Raw genomic sequence first — 26,119 nt, forward strand, 5'->3', positions numbered from 1 at the left:
CAACGTCGTCGTTTTTATCCAGAAAAAGAACTTCTAATAATCCATTAATTTATTTTTTATTTAATGAATGAAATAATTTTTAACTCTCAAAAAATATTAAGCGCGTTATAATTTAAAACTGAAAAAAAAAACAAATCCTTTTTTCAGCACGAAACTTCCTTAAACTTATACGTACTAATCTTAACAAAATCTGCGGGTTTGAATAATAAATAATAAAATTATTATATTTATTTATATCATCCTATTAAAGGAGTTACTTTTTATGTATAGAATTTTTCTTCAATTTTATTTTTTAAGTAATTAATTTTTTAAACTAAAATAAGTATTTCACTTTTTTATTTTTTAAATTACAGTTAATTTAAATTTAATAATTTTTAAATTAAAATAATTTTTATTTAAATTTAATTATTTTTTAACTGAATTAATCATTTACAACAAAAAGGATAAACACATGCCCTGTGTTTTTACTGGTATTTAGTAATTTAAATAGCGGAAAACTAATTGCATAAACGAGAGTAATTCTCTGTTTATACGATTTTATTTCTTTTAGATAGACCAAACTTTGGAATTTGGATACACAATTTGCCATTATAGTGTACGCACGTAGTTTTCGTTTAATGAATTTAATTTAATTTAATTCGATTAAAAAGATCATAAAAATGGTGTTTATTTATTTATATTTTTTTTGTTATTTAATGACAAAATGATATGGAAGCGTAACGGAATTTTATGTTTATTAATTAAAATCAAAATATATTTATTTATAGAAGAAAATTTTAAAACTTTTTATTTAGAGATGGCTACGCCTAATTAGGGAAGAAAATATATTTTTACTTGTTGTTTCTTATTATCCACGAATAACTTTTAATATTTATTTCTTTCTTCCTTTTTATTATGTATCAAACATGATTAATATTAATTTATGATTACAAACTAGGAAGTTCCTTATTCGAAGCTGGGTTTGTTTTAGGCCATTGATATTTGATTCCTCTCTCTTTCTCTCTCCCTCTCCCTCTCTTTCTCTTTCTTTCTCTCGCAAAAACCGTATCGACAATGTCTGGGGAATCAGCCAGCGCTATTCCAAAGGGTCAAGTAAGATTCAAACTCAATCGCCATCCTTTTCGATTCGTTCATAGGGAACCACGTTCTGATCTTTTCATCTGTTTTCTTTTTCTTCTTAATTAGGTTGATCTCTTAGATTTCATAGACTGGTCTGGGGTTGAATGTCTCAATCAAAGCTCCACCCACTCTCTCTCCAATGCTATCAAACAGGTTCGTTAGGTTTCCTTTCTTCTCTTTCTCCCCCTATTCCTCTTCCTCCATTCTCTATTATTTTCAATTTATTTCTTTTTCTCTTTATCGTATGCAAGTTTTCTGCTTTTTCAAAAGGGTCCTTGTTAGTGAAAATAAGGGTTCTTGGCTTGCCTGTCTTATCTTACTGTGTTTGTTAATAAACAGGGTTATAGAGAAGATGAGGGTTTGCATCTGGAGAGTGATGCAGATGAACAGCTTTTGCTCTATATTCCTTTCACACAAGTTATTAAACTCTACTCCATTGTTATCAAAGGTCCTGAAGATGAAGGTAACATGTTCATAAACTTCAAACTATGTCACTCATTCAATTGAAGACATGGACACTAAAACTTTTTCTCAAGACCCTGTAATATGCTTTCCTCTCATAGTGGCCATTGCTTGATAAATTAGATTTAGTCAATTCATGTTAGCTGAGATGTAAATATTGCTCAATAAGATGCCCCTACATATCTTTCCTGTTAGGGAACTTGTAGTCTATTTTCTGAATTGAGAGATGCTATTGATTATTATTTAGCTTGTATATATGATCTTCACTGATTGCTACTGTACTTTTTTTTTAACCTTGTCTTGGTTATAATTGGGTTTTCGTCTTTTAGGCCCCAAGACGGTGAAGTTATTTTCTAACAAGGAGCATATGGGATTTAGGTATAGTTTTTTTGGCAAATCTCTTTGTGTCATAGCACATTTGTCATGTGATTCAATTAATTGCTGATTGTTTGTTAACGGCAGTAATGTCAATGATTTTCCACCAAGTGACGTGGCAAATTTGTCGGAAGAAAACCTTAAGGTAGCTATTATGTAACTCTTTCCAAGTTCATGATGTTAGCCCTAAAGCAATTTGAAGCTTTCTTTTCCCACACGTGTATGCATAATTAACGTAAAGATTATTCCATTGTCTCTGACAGGGGAAACCAGTACTTCTAAAGTATGTCAAATTCCAAAATGTTCGTAGGTATGCTATTTTTCTGGATTCCTTCGTTTTGAGACGTGCCTCTTGTTTAAATATAATCTATTTGATGGAAATTGTCCGCTAATTTATATTAATTACTTGATCAGCTTGACAATTTTTATTGAGGACAACCAAACAGGTTCAGAGATCACAAAAGTTCAGAAGATTGTGCTGCATGGTTCAACGTAAGTTATAAACCATCCATCTATCAAGTTCGATTACTCATCCTTTCTCATCTACAGCTTTTAGTTTCTTCAGCTATTAGTGCAGAACTATCAAATTCCTTACTAATTGTTTTATTTGCTTCTTCCCCTAATTTGGTTGTGATTTCTCTTAGTCATTTTTCATCCAGCTGTTATATAGCATCATCATTGTTAATTGGTTTCTAGCTGAAGCAACAATAAAAACTCTACTGGTTCCAGATATTCATTTACTTTTAGTTGCAAGTTTTTATCTAACATTATTTTCTGTCATGCTGTGTTAGAAGCATTTGTGATTTTGGAATCGACACTTAATTGACTTGAATGTGGATTATTCCTTTTTTTCCTAGGGGAAAGTAAAAACGGGGGGTGGAATTGAAAAACTACATATTTAAACCGGCTCATTTATGCTAATTTTCTAGTTTGCAACCTTATCTGCTTCGCAAGGGCATGCATTCTGGCTATTTAGAAATATTGATGCATTATTTTCTGATATTTTACTGTCAATGCAGCGTTGAAACAACGGACATGAAGGGTTTGAAGAAGATTGAGGATCATTAATCATCGAGGAGATTCGAGTTTTCTCCCAATCCTCCATTAGAAATTTTGATTGGAAATGTTATGTTAGCTTCGTGAATGATGATGGTTTATGACTTCTAATGTCTAACTCATTTCAAATAAAACTGATGCAAACTATATCCATATGATTGTGACAATTTGTGTTTGGAAGCAAACATTTCAAGCTGCATGATTATTTGTTGTCTTTGAAACATGTAAACTTCGTCGAGGTTAGAATTTCCTTCAACGACTGGATCTGGAAGGAGCTAAGCTGCGTTGAAGGTGGCATCCTAATCAGTCATTTAAATCATCACCCTTATATGCACCTAACAGGAACTTGCCTGTGTTTTCTGTTCACCCTTGTACACCATTATTCTCTATATCAGAATAACGGAAGAGTTCTGAACAGTAGGTGGCTCGTACGGCCAATTATCAATATTTGTGACTATATCCTCGCCTGTGATTCACTTTTGCAATATAAGTTCTCAATCAGTATTTTTAATAAATTTTTTGTCGCCAAAGTTGTAGTCACTATTGGCAAAATCAGAATAGCTTAGAAACTGCACTAAGCTGGTTTAAGAGATGCCAGGTTATCTATTTCAATACAGTATATCGATTGTGTTGCTTGTAACTATATTTTTTAACCTTCATAATTCAATATTTAAGTGTCGGTTTGTTGAGCCGAAACTTCAAAAGTTTTTGTTAATTGATTTTAATAGTATGAACTAATATAAAGAAATGATTAAAATAGTAATGTTTTGTATTCTCATTGTGTCAACTCCTGTATTTCAGTAGATTGTTGAAATATCAGGCAAAGATGTAAGTCCAAAAACATGCATTCTTTGAACAATTCACATACTTTGTAAGTTTACTCAAGTTATCAGGACATTTACTAAACTATTTGGTGAAATTCCAACTACTTAGATGCCAAAATGATATACTTTTTTATTAAAAATTTGAATTTGTTTTTAAGGACGATTTTCAATTCTTTCTTAAGTCGTTGATTTTATTGTACTAAACACTTGATATAAAAATTATAGATGGACAAGTGATATAAAAATTATAATAGACTCTAATATTATAGATGGACAAGTGATATAAAAATTATTAATATTAAAAACTTATTTGTTCGTGTGCTTGTTTTTGGATTACGCTTACATTGTATGATATCTTTTCTTAATTTTGAATTGTCTTTAGAGTTTAACATTATTTTAGAGTGAAATTTATTTAGATTTGAAATAAAAAAAAATTATAATTTTTTATTTAAAAAAAACTTATAATTAAGTGAGTCAACCCGTTTAACCCACCAATCCGTGATTAAACGATTAAAAATCTCCCAACTAATGTGTAAAATCTAAATTTGAAGTGTATGAAATTTCAGTAACGAATTTATATTCTAGTTAAAGTACAAAGAATAGCACTTATCTACTTATCTAATAATTTTTTGTTCATTTTTTATCAAACATATATGTAATGATGGATAAGAGTCTCATTTATCTTGAATAAGTTTTATGCTCAAAATTAAGGGACTGTATAATAATATGTAAAATTTTGATTTACCTTGAACAATTTTTATCCTTCAAAGATGGATGGACTACGTAGTTATACGTAGGATTTGAACCTATTCTAAAAAAATAATATGCTTAATTATATAATGATTGATAGGAAATTTACCATGATTAAGTCTTATTGTTTAAGATTAAAAAAATGTGTAATGATAAGTAAGATTCCAAGTTAACTTGAACTAGCCTTATCATTCAAGACTAATTTGGAATAATAAAACACAATATCAACAAATAAATTAATGAAAAACGAATATTAACCATTAAATTAAAGTATGTTGATTTCGTATAAATATAATTTCTTTTTACCATTGTTCTTATTTGGAAATTTAACCTAGACTTTGGGTAGAGGGTGAGATTTTAAAGGTGGTTATGTCGTTTCTTCACTGAAATTATTAAGTGAGTTAAGATCTTATAAGTTAGAGTTAGTGTTTATTATGAATTAAGTGTTATTTTGAGAAATACTAGTTGTATTTATAGAATTAACATGAATAGTAAACTTATCTTCATATTTGGAAATAATAACAATATAATATTTTTACAAATGTATTTGTTTCTATCTAGTCTACTAGACATATTAAAAAGCGTAGTTCAATAAGATTCTTTCTTCATCCCAACCTATCTTGGTAGTTTGATATGTTGGTTATTGTTTATAATAAATATTAAATTAAAACATTAAATATTATAAAGGTATTTAGGATAAAAAAAATATTAAATTAAAATAATAACCAATAAAATAAGATAGAAATTAGGATGATTAATAAAAAAATATTTTTATAAATGTATCTACTTATAATTGTGAAATTAATTTATTACTTAAATGTGATATTTTATTAATATTTTATATTAAAAATTTTAATTTAAAATTAATTTATTTTTATTTTTATTTCTAAAAGTTATTTCTTATATTGCATTAGTGTATATATATATATATATATATATATATATATATATATATATATATATATATATATATATATATATATATATATATATATATATATTATCAAATTATTTATAAATTCCCACCCATTTTTCTAATTTTTCTTTCAATCCAAATAATTTCATTTTCTAATTTCTTTCTCTCAAATTTATTCTTCAAACCAACAATCTTCAAAGCATAAATGTCAAATTAAAACAAAATTGACTTATTCATCAAACTAAAAACAATAATACAAAGTAAAGGAAGACGAAAAAAAAAATACAAATTTTGAGATATAATATATAATAATTCAAATTTATATTTCTTTCGGCTGAATGTCCTAAATCTAAATTAATGTTTTTTAAAATTTTTTAATTTTATCACTAAATTGAATTTATATTTAATATTTTTTAGATTTTGAAAATTTAAAGTGAACTCATTTATATTTGTTGGATTTAGAGTTAACCAAACTGAAAGTCAAACAAGTCGGAAAGATTGAGAGAGTTGATTAAAGTGAAAGATTGATGAAATTAGTCTAAGTTAAAAGTGAATCGTAATCTTGATGATATTAATGGATGTCGTGATGATCAAAGATCATACCGATCCTGACCTAATTAAAATGAATACGTGAATGATTTTCAATATTGTTCTCAATGTTTGTTATTTTTGTTGTTCCTTCACAACATGGTCTTCAATAAGAAATTCATGCATTGGTTAAAAGTTCAGTCGACATGTCATAAGGTATAATTTGGTACTATACTACCTTTCACAACAATGTATATAATTTGATTTCAGAGAACATTATATTATATTATATTATATAGATATAGTTGCAGATGAGGGATGGGAACCACACAATGGGAGAAGTTGTTAAAGATCCAAAATATAAGGAAAGTGTAAAGAAAAGAAGATTGTTGATCTTGAATTTCTGGAGAGGAAAGGACCACTGCATCTGCAGAGCAGTAATTGTAGAAGATGGCCCCCCCTAATTGTGTCTGCGCTACCTTCCGACACTCTCATGTGTAAAATACCCTTAACTTTTCTCACCACAACCACCTTTTTAATCTCTCCCATCTATTTATTCACTCACAAACCAAACCAAACCAAACCAACACCAACACCAACCTCATTCAACACCAAATAAAACCTTAAAATGACGAATCTATCACCAACGTTTGACTCATTGTACCACCTGCACTTTCCTCAATAAGCACTCATGCATCGATACGAGGCGGATAATAGTGGTTAATATATTCCACTCCATGCCGGCGCAGCCTACCCTTACCACATCACCTTTTCCCTATGCCGCCATTCTTTCACTCAACTTTCTTCCAACCTCAACTTCATCTTTTCCCAACTCCTTCACTGCCTCACAATTAACCAATACTCTATTAATTTTCCCATCAATACTCACTAATTCAATTAACCAACCATCAAAATTACTAATCAACAAAAAATTCAAGAAACGTTTTGATTCATCTTCTTAACTTTTCAATTTCTTAGAAAAGATATATATACATATATCAAGTATCAACGACAAGCACTATATATTATTGTTTTCATACTATCACTGATTGGAATTGAAACTGATGTGCAAGAATGTGATGGGCATGACTGAGTTCTTTGTTTTAACCTTCTTTTCTATTTTAACTATGACTGTTGTTTTATATATATTATTAGTGAGGGTGATATGACCCTGATAAGGTACTTAGGTTCTGTTATTAATTATTGTTCATCTTTTAAGTTATGTTTCTATTGCCAGTTTCTCTACATGGGCAAGAACCTATAAATTTTTGTATTCTTCTGAACTTACTTTCATTCGTTTGATTTAACGTACAAGTATTATTGTCAAGAAAAAGTGTTGATTTTATTGTCAGTTTTGAATTCTAGGTATCTTAGTTAATAAATACGCATTCATTTGTGTTCATTTCAAGCAACAACCAAGAATGTCACAAGTGGAAAAATGTAAGTGCCGAAACGATAGCATGTCAGCAGATGTTCAGCAATTTAAGGCCCCCTTTCATCTCAAACATCATAAATGGTTTGCTATAATTTCAAGCCAACAGTTTTCTCAATGCATAAGAGTGTACATTTATAATCTCACCAACTATTTTGCATAAATTTCTCCCCCGTTCTTTCAATGCTCTTTCAAACCATAATTTATAAAGAAAAAGTATCTTTCTTTTCATAAATCATAAAACGAAAACTAAAGAAAATGTTAATTTAAATCAAAAACTCAAAATAAGAGTTTATACAATAGGTTTCAACTTTCTTAAGTCTGAAAAAAGAAATCTACTTTCTCCGCCCAAAGTTTCCGAAAATGTCCCTTATAGAATGTAGCCTAAATAAGGACAGAAACAAATAGCCTTATGTAAGACTAAAATAATAAAATAATAATAATTTTGATTGCTTTGGGACATTGATTCACTTAAGGCATAAGTACAGCATCAGATACTGGATAGAGGTACGAAAAGAGAAGAAAATAATGTTGAATTTATTTATCTGACCACCTAATCTGAATTATAAATATTTAGGGATTAAAAATATAGATGAGAATTTTGATTAACGAAAAGATAAAAATCCTTTACGTAGTGTGTTGAATATTTAGAGCTAAAAAGCGAAGAGCAAAAAGTAAATGAAAAATGATATGAAATAATAAAATGGTAAAGATGGAAAACCTTAAAAGATATGTAATGCAACTACCATAGGGTGTAGAGTGGTCGCAGTAGACACTGGGTAGCACATTACTCTGTTTCTTTGTCTCAGTTCAAAATGCTTTATCTTCGTTGGCGGGACAATTTGGTGTTGGGGGTGACTACTGGTTTCGGTCCAATTGTTTAATCACTCTTTCCATCATGCCTCCGTCTAATCATTAACTCTAGATAAAAGGAATAAAAAATAACAAATTTCAATATTATATATAAAAATAAACAAAGATCGTTTAATCATAAAATTCAAAAATAAAAATTATGGATTGAATTAAAAATACTTATTGAGACAATCATAAGTCTAACTCAATCTTATAAAACTAATTTGTAAGAAAAGATATTCATTTTTAACGTGAGACTAAATATTAATGATGATCCAATAATGATTCGTAATTGGTGAAACAATATATTTAACAAACAACAATTATACTAGAATAAACTCTAACCAAACTTTAATATCATGTTAAGAGATAAATTTTAAATCTAACTTCACAAAATTAATTTATAAAATGAAATTTACACTACTTATATATTCTAAATTGATTTTATCCTTATACAGTAATTGTAATTGTAACCCCGAGAGCTTTTTTTATTTTTAATTGTAGCAGCATGTGCACAACATTGGGTTCAGTACCATTCCAATAACTCTGATAATTACCACTTTATGGAGACCGATTCATCATATATCTGGGACAAGTAAAAAACCGGATTCTAGTCTGCAAACTCCTTTTCTTGGGTTCACAAAAATTAATAATCGGACCAATTAATCATACCAAACCGCTAAACTTTAATAACACTCTGCCAACAAATTAAACCCAATCTTTGTCAAAGTAAAAACAAATTCTTCTTGTTAGAAAAATGAAGAAAAAGTGTGTGTGCGTGTGTGTATGGAATCGGATTGCTTTGATTCCAAGAGAATTATCTGTCCACATGAATCTAGGAAGAAAGAAAAAAGAAGCCGAGAAGTCAAAACATGTCCAAATGTTTAGCTCACCTAATTTATCATGATTTTTGTGAAAGACATAGAAAGATGATGTTTAATTTAGAAATTAAGTTGAGGGTTGAGTGGAAGTTTAGGTAGAAAGGTTAAGGCAAAAGCTAAAACGTCCCTTTTTCGTAAAGAAGAGAAAGGCAGCAATAGAAATGCAAGGAAGTTGCAATTATGTAGATGTGGGTTGCAAAAGATGAATTAAAGAATTAGGTTTTGGAGAAAGGAAAGAAGAGAAGAGAAATAATTGTATCGAGTAGGGAGCTAAAGGCTATTAATGAGAAACATCGAGTTAAATGATGTAGAGCACTTTATGGAATGGAAAGAGAAAAGTTTTGAAAATGTTGGTTTTGTGTGATTGTGTGAAGCTTAGGTTAGAGGAATGAATCGCAACCGTGCAAATTGAAAACAATGGTCCCCTATATACTCATTGTTCCCATACTCTATTTGGTTCATTCTAACTGATGCCTACCTTACATACAACACAGACAATATGAGAAAAAGAGAGGCAAAGAAAAAGCACGAAAGCTTCATCCAACAAAAGTTTTAAAAGCCCGTTGAGATATATGGAAACTCTCGCTAGAGTGTCTGCATGTGGTGGCGTGAGCGTGATATTATTAAATTCCTTTCAACCATTGGACCACATCCACACATCTTTCTCTTCTTTTACTTTTCTCATCATCTTCTAATGCTTTCTGCTTTCGCTTCCCCTCCCTTAATTCAACTCCAATTCACACCCCGTGATTATTGGACACTTCTCTTCAACATCTACATCCCTTTCATCCCCAATAACCTTTCCATCTTACTCTCAAAAGCCTTTAATTCACCATACACGATGGTATCAAAATTTCAAAACTATAGGCTTTCAAGCATATATGTACTGTAAGTCGTTAAATAAATCCCAGGCCCCGCTAATAAGAGAAAGAAAAGGAGAAAAATGCATAGACTAACAGAAAAATACAAATTAAGAAAAAAGAAAGAAAGACAGTGATCTATCTTGGTCATATGAGACAAAAAAGATGACACTGGAAACAGCAAAACTAGCTACTTAGAACCGGAGATGGTCCAAAATGTAGCCTAATAAAAAACGTACAAAAGAGGGAGACAAAAAATTAAAAAGGAACCACATACTTTTATTATGCTTTTGCTAGCTATACGTTTGCCATCTTCCCATCGCTCTTATCTGTACGCAATCCTCAACCTTGGAGAGACGACGAAGAACGTCACAAGATGTCTGTATATATATACATACATGCACATAGCCTCCCTCAGAATAAGTATAGACGAAGACTATCAGCTCCTACAGTCTATGGAGGCCCCCGAGGATTTTATATTTTTAGACCCTCTTATCGTGCACCTGCAGCAGTTGAAGCTGCCAGCATGATCTGAGTTTACCTTCTTTAATGGTAAGAACAGATCATGTGGCTGCTTCACCTGTTGAATGGAAGCATATACAAACCCTAATTCGCTTTCTCGTCTCCTCCTCTTCCTATCTTCATCCGCTGCTTTCCTACAACCCTAGAAAAGGTTTCTTCGATTCATCCTTCCTTCCTTGCATCTTCAATACATGCATATACATATATGTGTATACACACTTCATTGTTGCTTTTTCTGCCTTCTAGTTTTTCACCTAAGTATATGTATAGGTGCACATGTTTTCTGGATGGCTGAATTGATGTTCTTGTGTTGGCTAAATCTGAAGATTGTATTTGAATCGGCTTGATTCTTGCAAAAAAGAAACAAGAGAGGATGGTGGCATGTGTTCGGGATTCAAGTGACAGTGAGGCGTTTCGGTGCTTTCTCCTACCTTGTGTTGGGGACAGTTTTTATTTTAATTGTTTAAACCTGTTTTTTTGTTCATTTTCTCACTTGCATATGCAGTTATGTTGGGTTTTTTATTTCAGTACTTGTAAATTGTATATATATATATTATGTTGTGTATGTATTCGCCTGGTTATGATTGGGAGTTCTTAACTTCCAGATCTACAAGAACTGAATATAGATGGCACAGTTAAACATTTTGGATTAATTGTTTTTCTCTTCCTCAACCCCCTCTCAAGGTAAATCTATGTCAGTTTCAGTCCATCAATCAATTCAGATCCTTGTTTCATAATCATGGATGCTTGTGCTTACAGAATCAAGGTGCTAATTGAATTCATTGCGTTGCTTTTCTCTCTGGTTGATGATATGGTGAAAATCATTATGCTGCATGCGCTTTCTATTAACAGATCAACCAAAGTCAACCTTGTGATTCAGTTCTTACCGATATATAAATGGAATGAACTTGGCTAACTAAGACTTGAATGAGAGGGTTGGTATCTTATATATATAGTTTCACTTCATATTTTCATTTACATATATTTTTCTCTGTAAAAAAAAAAAGTATTTGATGAAAATCATCTAAAACTGGGTGAAGATTTGTTTGGGAATCATGTCATTTCGAATTCTCTATTTTCTCACCTCAGTGTCATTTTTCCTATTTCAAAAGAACAAAAGTTACTGAAAAATTAGAAAATCTTAAAATAAACAGCAATTGACAGATACGCTGTGGGTACTTGAGAGTATCAAATAAAAAGACACAACGAACATCTCCGAGAAGATCCGTATATATCTCTATATCTATTACATAACACTTTTAAATTCCCAATTTATAGATTCTTATACAGAGATATTGAACATGTGCATAGATGATATGTAAGTTAAGTTAATTTGATTGCTAAACACTTTCATTGCTGAAATCGAAGAGCACCTACTTTCAGTTTTTGGGGAGAAGTTGCATATCGTGCTTTTTACATTAATTCATAAGAAGTTTGCCTCCGTTGTTTAAACTTTTTTAAAGTTAAAATGTTGACTATATTAAATTTATTTATGGAAAAATTGGTTCAAATCTATTATGAATAATTAAGAAAATGAATTAAATTGGATTTAAATAAGAACTTTAATTATCATCTTTTATTTACCTTTTTTTATATGCCATTGAGAAATTTGTTCAAATATAACTGATCTGTAATTAATTATACTTTATAATATATATATATATATATATATATATATATATATATATGTATGTATATGTATATGTGGACCAAAATTATGGGAATATATGACGATTTTACAAAGAAAAAAAATAAAGTAAAAGAAAATACTTTCTTTGGTCTTGTTGGCTAACTTGAATTTCTTCCACGTGAAGGAAAAATCTTGGTCTCATTATTTCCCTATCCCTCTCACCGGTGAGGTGGGCCAAGACTTTATTATATCGATTAGAGAAAATTTATCCTTTCATATAAATTAATTAAAGTGTTTGCGATAATGTTAAATTACAAGAGAACAAAAAAGGGAAGTAATCATAGCCATTATTTATATGAAATTCATTAATTTAATTGTAATCTTTATAACAACATATTCTAACTTATTTTATTAGCAAAATAAAATCCGTACCAAAGTAAGGTAATTTTGATTCTTAAATGCATTTACATTTTCATTTTCTAAATTTAAGTTTCATTATACTTTTCTGAGTTATTGATTCAATTTTATCAATTCAATTTTATCAATTGCTTCTCTTTTCAATACTATTGTGAAGTCTAATAACATCGGTTAAGATTAGAAAATTATTTTATAAATAATAATAGTAATATTATTAAAAATTTAAACTGTAAATAAAATTTCATTTAAATAGTTTCATTTTATAGATTTTTATAGATGTAAACTTTTTTCTTTAAACTTCATCTACTTTCTTTATAAGATCATAATTTTTCTTCTCGTCTCCTTGAAGATCCAAACCTATTTTAGGATTCTTGAAGATAAAAGTAACAAATCTATTCGATATATTTTTTTATACAGTAAGTTATCTTTTTGTTTTTTGTTTTAATCAATTATAAATTTTGTTGCATGTGACCTTTGAGGATGTTAGATTTAGTTTTATGTAGCTTTATTTGATTCTCTACTAATTTTTGTGGTCATGAGAATGTACTCAAATAATTAATGAGTTTTCTATGTGTAGTTAGAGTTTTTTTGATAATTTTGGTTTATGTGGAGTTTCTGCTAGTAATGGAAGCTAGTTAATTTTAATGATTTCTTTGTTTTGAATTGATGAATTGAGTATAAGATGATTGATTTGAATTGTATGTCATTGTTGTGAACTGTTAATTATATTTTAAATTGATATTTTGTTAGTTGAGCTTATTTAATTTAGCCAGAACTATCAAATTTGATTTAGATTTGATGGTTATTTTGAACTAAAATATGATATTTTAAACTAAGAATGAACTAAAGTTGCATATATAGTCAAGATGAATGATTTATTTAAGCCAAATTGAGAGTTAAAACTCTCATACAACATCAAACAATACCGTAGAACCCCTAGAAGCCACTCGTAGAAACTATAGGACAATGTAATCTAATGGTTCAGAGCGTTGGGCGCCACCCTGGTATCACTAGGCACTCACTAATCAATGAGTTCGTGTATTGATTGTTGATTCTTTAAAGGAATTACCTTGACTCTACTAGAATCTTACTCATGTAGAGGAATTAATATGTCTATTTGCGATAGTTGAAAGGGAATTAATATATATATCCCCTATGAGGCAGAGGTGAGTGATGACATTTGTATGACCTCTAAGTCTATTTAATACACATATGTCTTTTAAAAGTCAAGTCAAAAAATTATTATAAACATGTAGTGTGAACATTTGATTGATGATTTGATGATTTGTAGGATATTTGATGATTGGGTTTAGAGTGAAGAATTTAATTATAATTACATTATTTTACTCTTTTTTGGGTCTATAGCATAGTATACTCTTGCTATGATCATATAATATATTTGAATAGATGATGTTGTAAAAAAAGTGATGGACATCAATGAAATTGATAAAGGTATGTAACAATGTAATATTTTATATGTATATATGTTTGTTTTGAGATACTTTCTTTTTGTTTTAAATGTTATATTTTGAAGTTTGTATATGTTTTTGGTTTTGAAACTACTTAGAAGATTATAAAGACAATATTTATATATTTTTTTTTTATATATATATATAGATATATGTATATATATACAGATATATGTACCTATATATATATATATATATATATATATATATATATATATATATATATACATATATACATATATACATATATATATATATATACATATACATATATATATATAGATATATATATATATATACATATATATAGATATATATTCAAACATATATATATATATATATATATATACAAACATATATATAGATATTTTTATTAAATATTGAGGCTTATATGTAGTCGTTGGTATGTTAATACAGAGTATTAGAAAATATTCTTTTTAATGTATCAGTTGATAAAATATACTGTACTGAAATTAAATATTAAATGTCTGGAGTAAAACGGAAAAAATGAGAATAAAACTAAAAAACAGTGAAGGTTAAAAGGATAAAATAACTAGTTTTAAAAATCCTTGGTATATATAAATTAAAATAATTATTTTGAATGAGAATGTTTATAATTAGAGTTACTTTTTTATCATATTGTTTTTATATTATTTTTTTCTTTAATAAGAACATTTTTGAAAATAATAACCTCTGTTTCTTTTATCTTCTTTCCACAGAAATTTAGATATTTTTAAATTATTAATAGTAAAACTTAACTTTATTGTATTAAAAAATAATTTTTTATTCTAAAATAGAATTTATATACCACGTTTCGTATTTTTTTTATAATATAATGAGAAGGATCAAATTATACCAGTATATATTTACTTAATGTTATATTTCTGATAAATTTATATAAAACTACATTTTATGAATCTATTTATTAAACCATATCAATTTTTTTTTAAATTAAACAATAATAAGATACTGAAAATGTTCATAAATTAATATATTTTTGTGATGTAACTTTCGTTAATGCGTAGTATCTATCCATTATACATAGTACACGTAACATTATATATATAATCGTATATTTCAATATGACGTATTTATTATAAATTTAAAGCATAGCTTGCTTCTCTAAAACTTTGTTTATTACAAAATTTAATTATAATATCATTGATACTAAAATGTATTTATTTATTTATTTTAATTATTTATGTAATCAATCTTCTTACATTTATAGGGATAATAATGAGTTACTCCATTAACCAGTATTCCACATTATTAGGTTGTAGTTGGAAAAAACACAAAAAAACTAGCTTGACTTTATAAAAATAAGATCAAACATTATTGACGAAAAAAATTATTCTTTTTACTTCTGTTGCATAATTTAATGTTGATAACACTTTTTTATTTAGATTCAAATTTGTATTTTCCATGTAGATGTTAATTGAACTTAATTGTTTGGAAAGTTAAAATATCTTAAATAATTACATTTTAATTAATAACATTTTTTATAATTTGTGATTTCACTAAAAAGAATTCATTCTTCATGTCATAAATTGTTGGTTAGTGGCGATTTTAACCGCTAAGTTAACTCACATAGAACTTGGCATCACAAAAGCATCATAGCATCGATTTAATATAATTATCAAAATAATTGTCATTAAAATTACTAAAATTAGTTTTAACTACATCTAAATTATTTTTAAAAAAAATTATCTAATATTTAACCAGGTTACAATCGTCAGGGAAACCATAATTTTTTTAAAAAAAATTAGTCAATATTTGGTGACTGTTTTAACTGCCTCTAAATTAATTTTTTTAAAAATTCATGTAATGTTTAATGAGAGTTATAACCGCTAGAAAAATCATTATTTTTTTAAAAAAAAAATTATTCTAATATTAGTGAGGGTTATAATTGTCCATAACAATCAATGACTGTACCGATCATATTCTCCAGGTTTTTATTTAAGCCAACTGGGTGGCTCAAATAAAAGACAAAGGATAAATCCAATATTAGGTGAATGTTATTAAGTTAAGAAGGAGAGCGTCCGTAAAATTTATGTACAGGAATAATAAAATGTTTAAATATACTACCTTTATTAAAAAAAATTATAAACAGCTATGTATTTAAACAAGGTCTTTTTAATAAAATGAATAATTTAAAAAAGACTGTTAATGGTCTTTTCAAACAACTCTTCAACAAATGAACATTTACCTGAACAAAAAACAAAAACACATTTGTGGTCCAGATGACTAATTTCATATAAAACTATCAATTTAAGCACTTCTCAAAGTCTCAAATTGTGAGCTCTTAATCCTACTTCATTCATTTTCATTACCAAGAAAGAGCATCTTTTCTTCATTTGGAAAATGATTTAGAGGCAACCTTAATGTTAAGACACAAAACCTTGACCTTTCTTCTTCATTGACCAGAAAATTTCACAGAATGGTGAAATATTAAATAGGCTTAAAGATGCGTGTGAAGTGAACTGCATCTGCTTTTACTCTAGAAAAGTAACACATATCATGGACAGTGTCAGCAATTGACTAGCTACAGACATTACATTACAAGAATCACTCCATTGTAATTGTGTTAAAGTTACAGTGTCGTCTTATGTACTTCAGTGTTATTGCCATTTAGTTCCTTTTCGTCAAGTTTCTCCTTGTCATTTGGAATAACTCCATTTAGCTAAAGTTTTAATGCATTCTGTATACATTTAGAATACCATGTTAATCAACATCTTGTACCGATCATAATTTATAGAGAATCTACCAAAAATTCTCATAAACGGTTCAATGTATCAATGTCACACCAATTGGCGACCAACATAAGAATAAGTCTTTGCTATTGAATTAATGGAGCCTACTTCTATTGTTCCTGTGATATGAAGGAAAGGGACATGCAACTTCTAAAGATGGATACAGTGTCCTACCAAAGAATCTCCTCCTAATAACTACTTTTAATCAGCTAAAGCAATTTGTTTCAGATATGAGAGAAGCATTTGTTTTAAATGAAGAAGTTGGTTATGTTTTTACCTCAACATTAGGAGGGTCCACTTGGGAGTCAAGATCCACAAGTTGATATGTCTGGCATTTCTCTTGATCATCTCCTTTGCACTGAGTTGGGGGAAAATTGGCCCAGTGAAAATGACAAATATTTTCAAGGTAATGCTTAAGAAAAGCACCGTTCTTTAACCAATATCCATGGTTCACCAACTTTATAATACTACCAAATTTGCAAACGAGTTGAACTAAGAAATTAGACCTTACATTTTTGCAGCTGTACTAAAAGCTTCTTTGTGAGCCATGTCAGGGCTCTCAGCCTTTAGCCTGTTAATCTCTTCTCTGCATTAAACTAGTACTCTCATTAGAATTCAAAGTTTGAACTATGAGTGCTATACAACTTTGTTCATTGAATCATTACTTGATGAAGCAGTTATAAGCTGATGGCGTTAGCTGTCTCATCTCTTGAGCTGCATACAATCCATGGATAAAAAAAAACAATTTACAGTGAAGTATGAGTGCACAAAAACCTTGCTTTAAACTCAATATAACTCATCTTATTATTGACTATCTTACGTACGTTTATTCACAATATTATTCATTGGAATGAGATCCTCTTCCTCACAATCAGAATAGGTAATCAGGGATGCACTGTGGCTGTTCAAAGTCTTGTTAGCATCTTGTTCTGGACTATTTTCTCTTGGCTGTAGAAGAGTTAAAACAGTACAAATGCTGTTTCAGAAAAGAAGAAAAATCCAAAGCAAATAATTAAAGATGAGTATGTGGGTCATTGGATTCACTACAAGTTCCTTCACATAACCAACATCTGACAACAAGGCCTCGGTAATAGGAGACAGTGGTAAAACATGAATACAAGCCTGCACTCTCTCCACTGAGTAGTCCACTATCTCGTTAGCCCACACAACACTTACCACCTTGTTCTCTTTTGTATAATCTTCCTCGTACAGTTTATGTCCCTCTCCCAAATGCCACAACATTTGAGCTGAATGAATTTCCAATGCTGCAAGTGTTGATCCAGTGGCAATAAGTTGAGTGTCACCATATGCTAGACCCATCAATGCTGCAGAATAATATGCATTCACAGCTTCACTAGTACTCTCCTGATTTCTTCCATCTGCAAATTCAGTTAACCCTCCTGCCCAAGAGTGCAGTTTATACAGATCAAAGCACCTCAAACGCATGTAATTAGAGTCTGATCTTCTTCCCAAGTTCCTGAAATCTGCCACAAATGAATAGGCTTGAGGCTTGTACTTCCTTCCCAAAGCTGGATCAATCTTTGCAAGCACCGCAATTCCATAAAGGAAGTACCCCAATTGTAATGATGATCATAGAAACACCAAACACAAAATCTGCTCCTGAATCTTTGGTGAAGAGGGTGAGCTAGCCATTAACAACTCCTCCCACCCTTTCTTTTCCTATTTATACTTTACACAGAACGGATTTGTGAATGCTGCATCCCCAGAGACAGGATAACAAGAGCTGAACGTATTGAGGATTACCTCTTACTTAGGGTCAGAATCAGGCAACACTCTTATCCTAATTATGCCAGAAAACTCGCCAGAAGTAATCTCAGAAAGGTTACTAATAGGGTACCACCATTAAGACTACAGTTTTCATCAGGGTGCTTTGGAAGATTTCCAAATGTTACAATTATTAACAAATGTTTTAACAGATAGCACAACAGTCAATACATTAAAACAAGATAAAAAAAAACACATTCTTATCCAAGTGTAAAATAAAACTAGTATACCCTTTGTTTCAGTATCAATCTTAGTTGATTCACTTTCAAATCTGGCAAACTTTTCATGCTTCACCAAATCAATTTTCTTCTGTTTAGAACTTTTCAGCTGGGGCACGTCCTGCATAGTTACACGTATGTACTATAAACAACCAAAATTGGCAATGTACAAGTGCACCAGACAAGAGTTTGCAAAATTTCAGAAGCAAAACTGATCTAGAAAGGATATTTTCTTCAAGTGAAGTGGTTTTATTCATGCATTGTGCAATAAAATTTAAGTTGCATTTCTTCAAATGTCACTCAGTTCATGCAGAGTGAAAATTTTAGAAAGAATTTCAGATATAGAATATATTTAAATTAAAAGTCAATCACTCCACACTCAATAAACCAAACTCCAAGAAAATTGACTCTGTAAGAATCACAATAAAAGACAAATTTGGCAAAATAGAGGCAGTGAAACTTACTTGAGCCTCACTTAATCTCTCACTGCATTCGTTGTTTTTCTTAGAGGAGGCCACGGAACCCATGCCTTTAATCCGTCTGGAACCGCGATAACTAGATGGAAAAGAAAACTATCATTGATTTAAGAATTGAGCAGATAAAACAAAATTACCTATAAAAAAACAAATCAATTACTTTATCTTACCCTTTCTCTTTGCGCAAATTTAAAAAATTACCTATGTGAGGAACTTGAGATTGAAGAATGGAATGCAGAAAATCAACTTACGAATAAAAAAAACACATCAGAAAGTAATTGAAATTAGGGTTTATCAGAATTTGAAACTTCAAATGAAAAACAAAATTGAAAATGACTTGGGAGAAAATCAACTTACAGATATAGAAAAACACTTGTGAAAAGGTAAATCCATGAGGAGAAGAAGATGACTTACGCGAATAGAAGATTCTCTGAAGGAGAAAAGAAGATGTGCGGATGAGAATAAAAATTATCCCATGTCTCAAATGTAAGAGAATTTTTTTTTTTCAGTTATAGCATGTTGAATTCAATTACTGTTGATTTCTTAAAGTTCTTAAAGGTAAGTTATCTTTTAATTAGAGCAAAAGAATTATAAGGAATTTGTTTGTAGAAGTCATTGTTTAACCATTGAAATAAATTTAACAATATCATTTAAGACGGTGGAAGCCATTGAAGGATTGGAGGCAATGCACTTCGATCTTGCTTTAAATCTGAATCATAATAAAATTGGTAGCTTTACTACAACATGGTCATGGTTGCTTGTGGTTGGCGGCATACAATATCTGTTTCGTCTTCTGGTAGCTTATACTCACGTGGGTGGAGGCACACAATTATAACTGACAAGTACAATGTATATTGTGGAGTAGAGGAACAAATATACCATTGACGGGAATTCTCCCAAGATTATCGAAGCTTTAATGCTGTCTTCGTTTCACACCATTTACTGTTCAAAGAGATGTTAAAAGATGGATTTTCAGGAATTTATTGTGTTCACTTGTAAGGATTTCAGATTGAATAAAAGATTGATTTGCGGGATAAGTTCAATATCTCATCGAACTTATATGGGAGGAAATTTGCGAGGGAAGAAATAACATTTTACAAAATTATCCTTGTTTAATCATTTCCAATGTTCAACTGAAAAATAAAAGTATTAGTTCAAAAATATTAGTGTCTTCTATAAATAATAATGATACTTCTAAATAATATTTTGTTTTAATTTTTTAATTTTTTTAATTTTAATATTTCAAAATAATTTTAAAAAATTTATGTGTTATATCGATCAAAATATACACTAACTTTTATAAATTTTATTTTTAAATATCAAATCTAGTCACTCTTTTTTCCTCAAATCCAAAGTAAACATATCATAAGAGTGGATGGATATTCTGAACAACAAATAGAATCTTTTAACTCTGTTATTTTGACATAGACATTGTCTCTTTTTAAGAGAGATATGCACTTATATATATATATATATTTATTATTTTGTTTTAATATAAATAAATATTCAAATCTTAAAGTGAGTTTTTTTTATAATTGTTAAATTATGTTAAATTAAATATTAATATTTACCACTGATATCAATTTAAATAAAATATTTACAAAAATATTACCGTATATTGTTAAGGTTAAAATTTATTACTTGTAACATGAACATAATAACGTTATAGACTCTTTTTCATGATTGAAATTAAAGAATAATTAGAAGATGAAGCAAATTTAGTAAAAACATTACAGTATTATACAATATTAATAAAGTTGAGATATAAAGTATCTACTTCAACATTTGACTTACAAATATTCTAAATGGAATTAGGGATAAATGTTCACCATCATAAACCGGATACAAGAATGAATTCAGATTACAAAGATGTCCACCAAAAGCACCACAAACCCCAGTTGTGCCGCAACCGAATAAGAATACGAGAAAAGAAAGAGAAACATGCGCCCAAATTCTAGGAAGAAAAAATCGACTTTTACATCAATTTTTTACACGTTTGATGTGAACTTCAAAAAGTCCTAATGTCCAATATAAATGAGTTTAAAATATTTATAAAAATATCATTGTCCTTATGTCTAACATAAATGAGTTTAAAATACTTAGAAATTATCATTATGTCCTTGTGTCTAACATAAAGGAGTTTAAAATATTTATAAAATATCATTATGTATATTTTACATAGTATTTATGATAGTATGAGACCTTAATGTGGAGAAGTAATTGACCAAATTTATACCGGTGACGTATTAAAGATTTTTTAACATCGTATATGATTTTTTTAATTAAAATGAATAACTTTTATTATAGTGTACTTAAGTTTTAGTTGTAGAATACCGATGCTATTTATACGTTATACATATTGCTAATATCTTGACCAATATAATGATTTCATAACTTTTTTTTCACTGAATGATTTCACAATGTACAAGTTAAAATGCAAAAATAAGATAAGGGACCACAGGAAAATTTCACAAAAAATGTATCATAGCATCTGACTTTTATTACCAATTTTCATTTCACTTATTTCCTATGAATTTACAAATAACAAACAAGAATGTCATTTGCATTGTTTCATGAAAAACAAAATGTTGCATTTATTGATCATTTGTTATGTAGTACGAAAAATAACAATTAAAAAGCCATCATCCTCACGAATTCTTCATAGTTAACTCGACCATCACCATCCAAATCAGCCACTCTGATCATCTCCACCAGCTCTTTTTCTGTGATCTTCTCTCCAATATTTCTCATCACAGACAACAACTGTACATAAACATTAATCATATTTATACATGGTTATTAATTACTGGATCGTATGTGGTCAAACAAATTAATTATAATTAAGATGCATGCTTCCTTAAGGAGTTAAGTGAACCTCTGTGGGTGATATGTAACCATCTTGATCCTGGTCAAACAGTCTGAAAGCTTCTTTCAATTCATCTTCTGATTCACTTTGCTTCTCGATCCATCCATCCATCCAACACATGCATAATTAGCGTCCGGTTTCACCATTACTCTCATTTATGAACAAATTAAATTCAAGTTCTTCGACTACACGCACCTTCATTTTCCTGGCCATGACATTCAAGAACTGCTCAAATTCTATCATTCCGTTCCCATCCATGTCCACTTCATTCACCATCATTTCCAGCTCCTCCTTCCTGGGATTATTTTGATTCAGTGCCCTAATTGCACTACCTAGTTCTTCCATGGTTATGCACCCTTTTTTTCCAATATATATTATAAATGAAATACACGTTACATTAAAAATCAGTATAGAAAAAAGACGTAAAAAAGATAACAAATTGAAGGACAAAGCATGCAAACATCAGACAGAAAATTATGAAACACCAGATGAATTAGTTCAATTCAGAAGAAGGATACACACCATCTCCATCTCTGTCAAAAAGACAGAAGGCTTCTAGAAAATCGCCAATCAGATTTTCACTCAGCACTTCCTTCATGTTGATGAGCTGCAGCAGATCCACCCAAGCACAAAATTTAGATAGAGAAAGGAGACGAAGAACAAAGATAGAGTAATGGAATACCAAAATCCTCATTCATATTCATATTTATCAACCGTCCAAGTATATAAGCCCAAGTACAAAATTTAAAAGTGAACTTTAGATATGAATGCACCAACCGCCCAAGGAAAAGCCCCACACCAACTAATTTATGAAAATAAAATTATATTGTACGGAAGAAGGAAATAGGGTTAGCAAAAGTGGCCCGTTGGAGGACTTAGGTGTACTGCACAAAATATGATCCCAATAATTACATTAAACTCTTATAATTGCTGACACAGTTATTGAAAAATAAAGAAAATGTTTTAAGCAGACAGAAAATTTCTGCCAGAAAAATCCATATATTTCAAAGTAATTAAAACTATTCAAGTATGCAGAAATTGTCTGAAAAACTCACAGAAACAGATGACCCTTAAGATTGAAACTGTTGTAGGAGTTCAGCACGGTGTGGGAATTGTCTTTGTCTCAGAATCTCAAAAAAGTCTTTCTTTATGACTTTTTTGAGAAGGGGTTGTGTTCATGAAAAATTGTATGGTTTTGGTTCACACTTCCTATTCTAGCTGTCTAGCGTGTAGCTGCCGTCACTCATCAGTCTGTCTGTTCAGGCATAGAAATTGCACATAAATGGAAATAGAATGGAAATCTCAACGGTTCTATTACAATTACGTGAAATATCGAGCATGTAGGAAAGATAGGGTTTTAAAAAAGAGATATAAAGTAGAACAACTAATTCTATAAAGGATGTTTTGGGGAAACTAGATTCCTGAAGCTCCAAAGATTCACAGTGTATGCTAAAAAAAACCAAAGCAAATTACAATACGCAAAATTAAGGCTTAAGACCTATTTTGCTCCACGGATTGTGTTCAAAATGGTCATACCCTTTTAAAAAAGTAAAAACGATCCCAACTTTTGAAAAAACGGGTCAAGTTATTCCTTTTTGCTAATGGCGTCAAAATTTTAACGTTGCAGGTGTCCCCCTGAACAAAATATGATGAGGTGTCCATTTTTAATGATTGCGTGGCATTGTCAGGGTAATGAGGTGAAATATAAAAAATTAAATAATCCTTTAAAGGAAAATAAATAATTATTAAAAAATTAAATAATTACTAAAAAATGTTGAATTGGGCGAAGATTCCTTTTAATTTATAATTAAAAAATTTATGAAGAGCTAGGGTTTCATTAACCACTGTAAATAGAAATTTCTAATTACATCTAATCTTAATAGGTAATTTAATTAAAATCACTTTAACTCTAATTAAATTTCTAAAAGTTGTTCCCTATCAGAAACCTAATCAAGAACTTGTCTTCTTCTTCCCAATTTTCTTTTGTTTCTTTCACGCTAACAACCCAACCTTGAGTTCTTCTTTCTTGCGGACAACTCTACTCTGAGAGTTATCCTTGTCTCGACCAAAGGCAGAAGCCATGTGGCGGCGAAGACAACAGATATGCAAGAGCACGACACAGGCGGCGTTTTTGTCTTCTGTGGTGGCTGGCAGTGTGTTTGCGAGGGACTGCGTGAGGAGATCGTGTCGAAGAAGGTCGTGGTGGCTTGCGGTGGCACGATTTGGCAAGTACTGTGGCGGAATCGCGAAGCCCTTCATGGCGCAAGGAAAACCCTCTTCTTCTTCTTCTTCTCTGTTTTGGGTTGTTTCGCAAGGAAGCGCAGACACGACCTCTTCGCGGCATAGTGGTCACGACAGAGGTGGGTTGTTTCTTCGTAGAGACGGGTTGTTTCTTGACCACTTTTTTTCTCACACGAAAATTGAACTCCTCCACTTCTCAAATAAATGAAATTTTTTGACAGATTTGTGGTATAAAATTTGGAGGATGATTGAAGATCTTGTGAAAAGTAACTCCAGACATAGATTAATAATTAATAATCTTTTAAAGAAATGAAATTAATATTACAGAAATGAATAGCTCAGAAATGCATGAGGGATTTTTATTTGGAATGTAGAACAGAGAATCTGACTTGACAAAGAAGTAGATTGAGTGGAGAGATGTTTACTCCTGAATCTGAATCGTCTCAAAACTCCTTTGAATGGAAGCCTTAACAACATCCAATCTATTTTTTTTGTCACAATTTTAACCTCACTGCCACGCAATAAGATAAATTGGACATGTCATTAAGTTTTGTCCAGAGAGGCAGCTGCACCGTTTAATTTTTTACGCCCTTAGAAAAAAGGATTAACTTGACCCGTTTTTTCAAAAGTTGGGATCATTTGTTACTTTTTAAAAAATGTAGGACCATTTTGAACACGAACTCTCTTTCGAAGGACCAAAAGAGGTATTAAGCCCAAAATGTAACTATTGGATAATTCAAATTCAACCTAAAGTAAACGAAGAAAAAACATCATGAAGATGATCACTAGTAAAAAACAAGGATTTGAACTCATCCATTTGAAATCGGTTTTATCGCAACCGAAGCATAAAATGATGCGGTGGCATTTTGCTAATTATCGCAAACGTATATGTCTCAGTTCAAAAAGAACTAATGACTAAAGGGGTCTACGACCTCGGTTGTTTAGAGAACAGAGGCATAAAATAACTGAATTTTTTTTGTCTTTTTTGATATACTTTAGGCAGCGATTCTTTATAGAACCGAAGCGATAGAGGCTCGGTTAAAAAAACAAACAAAGGTAATAGCATGCGTTTATGTTTAAATTTTGTGAACATAAGCATTTTTAGACATAAGTCATCTTTTGCGTCGTTCTCTGTCTCGTCTTCGATTTCGCGACCACAATCTTCAACATTTCTTCTAATTTTTCTTTCATTTTTTGTTGATTAAGTGCTTATAAATGATTTTATTTCAATTTGACCGATTGATTTTGTGCACAGGTATTCTTCGAATAAAAGCTTTGGGATGTTCATTTCGTTTCGTTTCAACCCCAAACTCACCTTCAAGGTTAGATCCGTTTTAAGGTTTTCATGTTTTTGTTTGGTTGTTTGTAGGACAACGTTTTGTGTGTAGTGTTTTCTGGACGTTTCACGTTTTTTGTTTTCTCGATAAATAGAAAACAACATTTTCTGGACAGTGTTTTGTGTGCAGATCTATTTATGTATGTGTTTGTATGCAATGTTTCTGGACAATGTTTGTGTGCGAATCTGAAATGGTTACAGAAACGATCATTCTTTTAAAAAAAAATATTTTAGACAATGGTTCTGGTAAAAACCGAGGCAAAAAAGAGTCTATTACCTCGGTTCTAGATCCAACCGAGGCAACAGACCTTTTTTTTTGCTTTACAGCTTCGGATTTTTTGAACCGAGACAAAA

At 30.2% G+C, this 26,119-nt stretch overlaps 3 protein-coding genes and 1 long non-coding RNA gene across 12 annotated transcripts; 2 read left to right on the plus strand and 2 right to left on the minus strand.

The window, feature by feature from the left end:
* The first annotated feature begins 934 nt into the window (after positions 1-934).
* On the plus strand, positions 935-3,469 carry LOC124824241 (PITH domain protein (DUF1000)). Its single transcript, XM_047296650.2, has 8 exons — positions 935-1,092; positions 1,186-1,272; positions 1,459-1,582; positions 1,911-1,959; positions 2,044-2,101; positions 2,220-2,266; positions 2,371-2,448; positions 2,976-3,469. Exons 1-8 carry the CDS (start codon positions 1,054-1,056, stop codon positions 3,022-3,024), a joined length of 531 nt encoding a protein of 176 aa, XP_047152606.2. The 5' UTR covers positions 935-1,053; the 3' UTR covers positions 3,025-3,469.
* A 6,344-nt stretch (positions 3,470-9,813) lies between these two features.
* LOC148194559 (uncharacterized) lies at positions 9,814-11,230 on the plus strand. Its single transcript, XR_015781547.1, has 2 exons — positions 9,814-10,728; positions 10,848-11,230. It is a non-coding gene; the product is annotated as an uncharacterized LOC148194559 (long non-coding RNA).
* A 5,334-nt stretch (positions 11,231-16,564) lies between these two features.
* On the minus strand, positions 16,565-20,151 carry LOC124824240 (axial regulator YABBY 4-like). Of its 8 annotated transcripts, none has more exons than XR_015781529.1 (8): positions 19,680-20,151; positions 19,524-19,568; positions 19,311-19,401; positions 17,668-18,967; positions 17,509-17,557; positions 17,355-17,429; positions 17,121-17,201; positions 16,565-16,791 (listed from the first exon to the last, which is right to left on the minus strand). XR_015781529.1 is itself a non-coding variant. In XM_088096171.1 (7 exons), the coding sequence occupies exons 2-7, from the start codon at positions 18,913-18,915 to the stop codon at positions 16,782-16,784; spliced, it is 396 nt and encodes a 131-aa protein (XP_087952297.1). In that variant the 5' UTR covers positions 18,916-18,967; positions 19,311-20,151; the 3' UTR covers positions 16,565-16,781. The 8 variants fall into 8 exon arrangements, 1 of the variants encoding a protein (XP_087952297.1); XR_015781528.1 differs by having other exon boundaries at positions 19,493-19,568; XR_015781530.1 differs by lacking the exon at positions 19,524-19,568 and having other exon boundaries at positions 19,737-20,151.
* Positions 20,152-21,802: 1,651 nt separating this feature from the next.
* LOC148194560 (calmodulin-like) lies at positions 21,803-23,406 on the minus strand. Of its 2 annotated transcripts, XM_088096248.1 has the most exons (5): positions 23,244-23,406; positions 22,711-22,795; positions 22,384-22,544; positions 22,198-22,278; positions 21,803-22,085 (listed from the first exon to the last, which is right to left on the minus strand). In XM_088096248.1, the coding sequence occupies exons 2-5, from the start codon at positions 22,784-22,786 to the stop codon at positions 21,954-21,956; spliced, it is 450 nt and encodes a 149-aa protein (XP_087952374.1). In that variant the 5' UTR covers positions 22,787-22,795; positions 23,244-23,406; the 3' UTR covers positions 21,803-21,953. The 2 variants fall into 2 exon arrangements, with proteins under 2 accessions (XP_087952374.1, XP_087952373.1); XM_088096247.1 differs by lacking the exon at positions 23,244-23,406 and having other exon boundaries at positions 22,711-23,187.
* Positions 23,407-26,119: the final 2,713 nt, after the last annotated feature.

This window comes from Vigna umbellata, chromosome 8 (genome assembly GCF_029865625.1).
Source record: "Vigna umbellata cultivar VRB3 chromosome 8, Vumbellata_1.0, whole genome shotgun sequence".
In the NCBI taxonomy this organism is placed as follows: Eukaryota; Viridiplantae; Streptophyta; class Magnoliopsida; order Fabales; family Fabaceae; genus Vigna; species Vigna umbellata.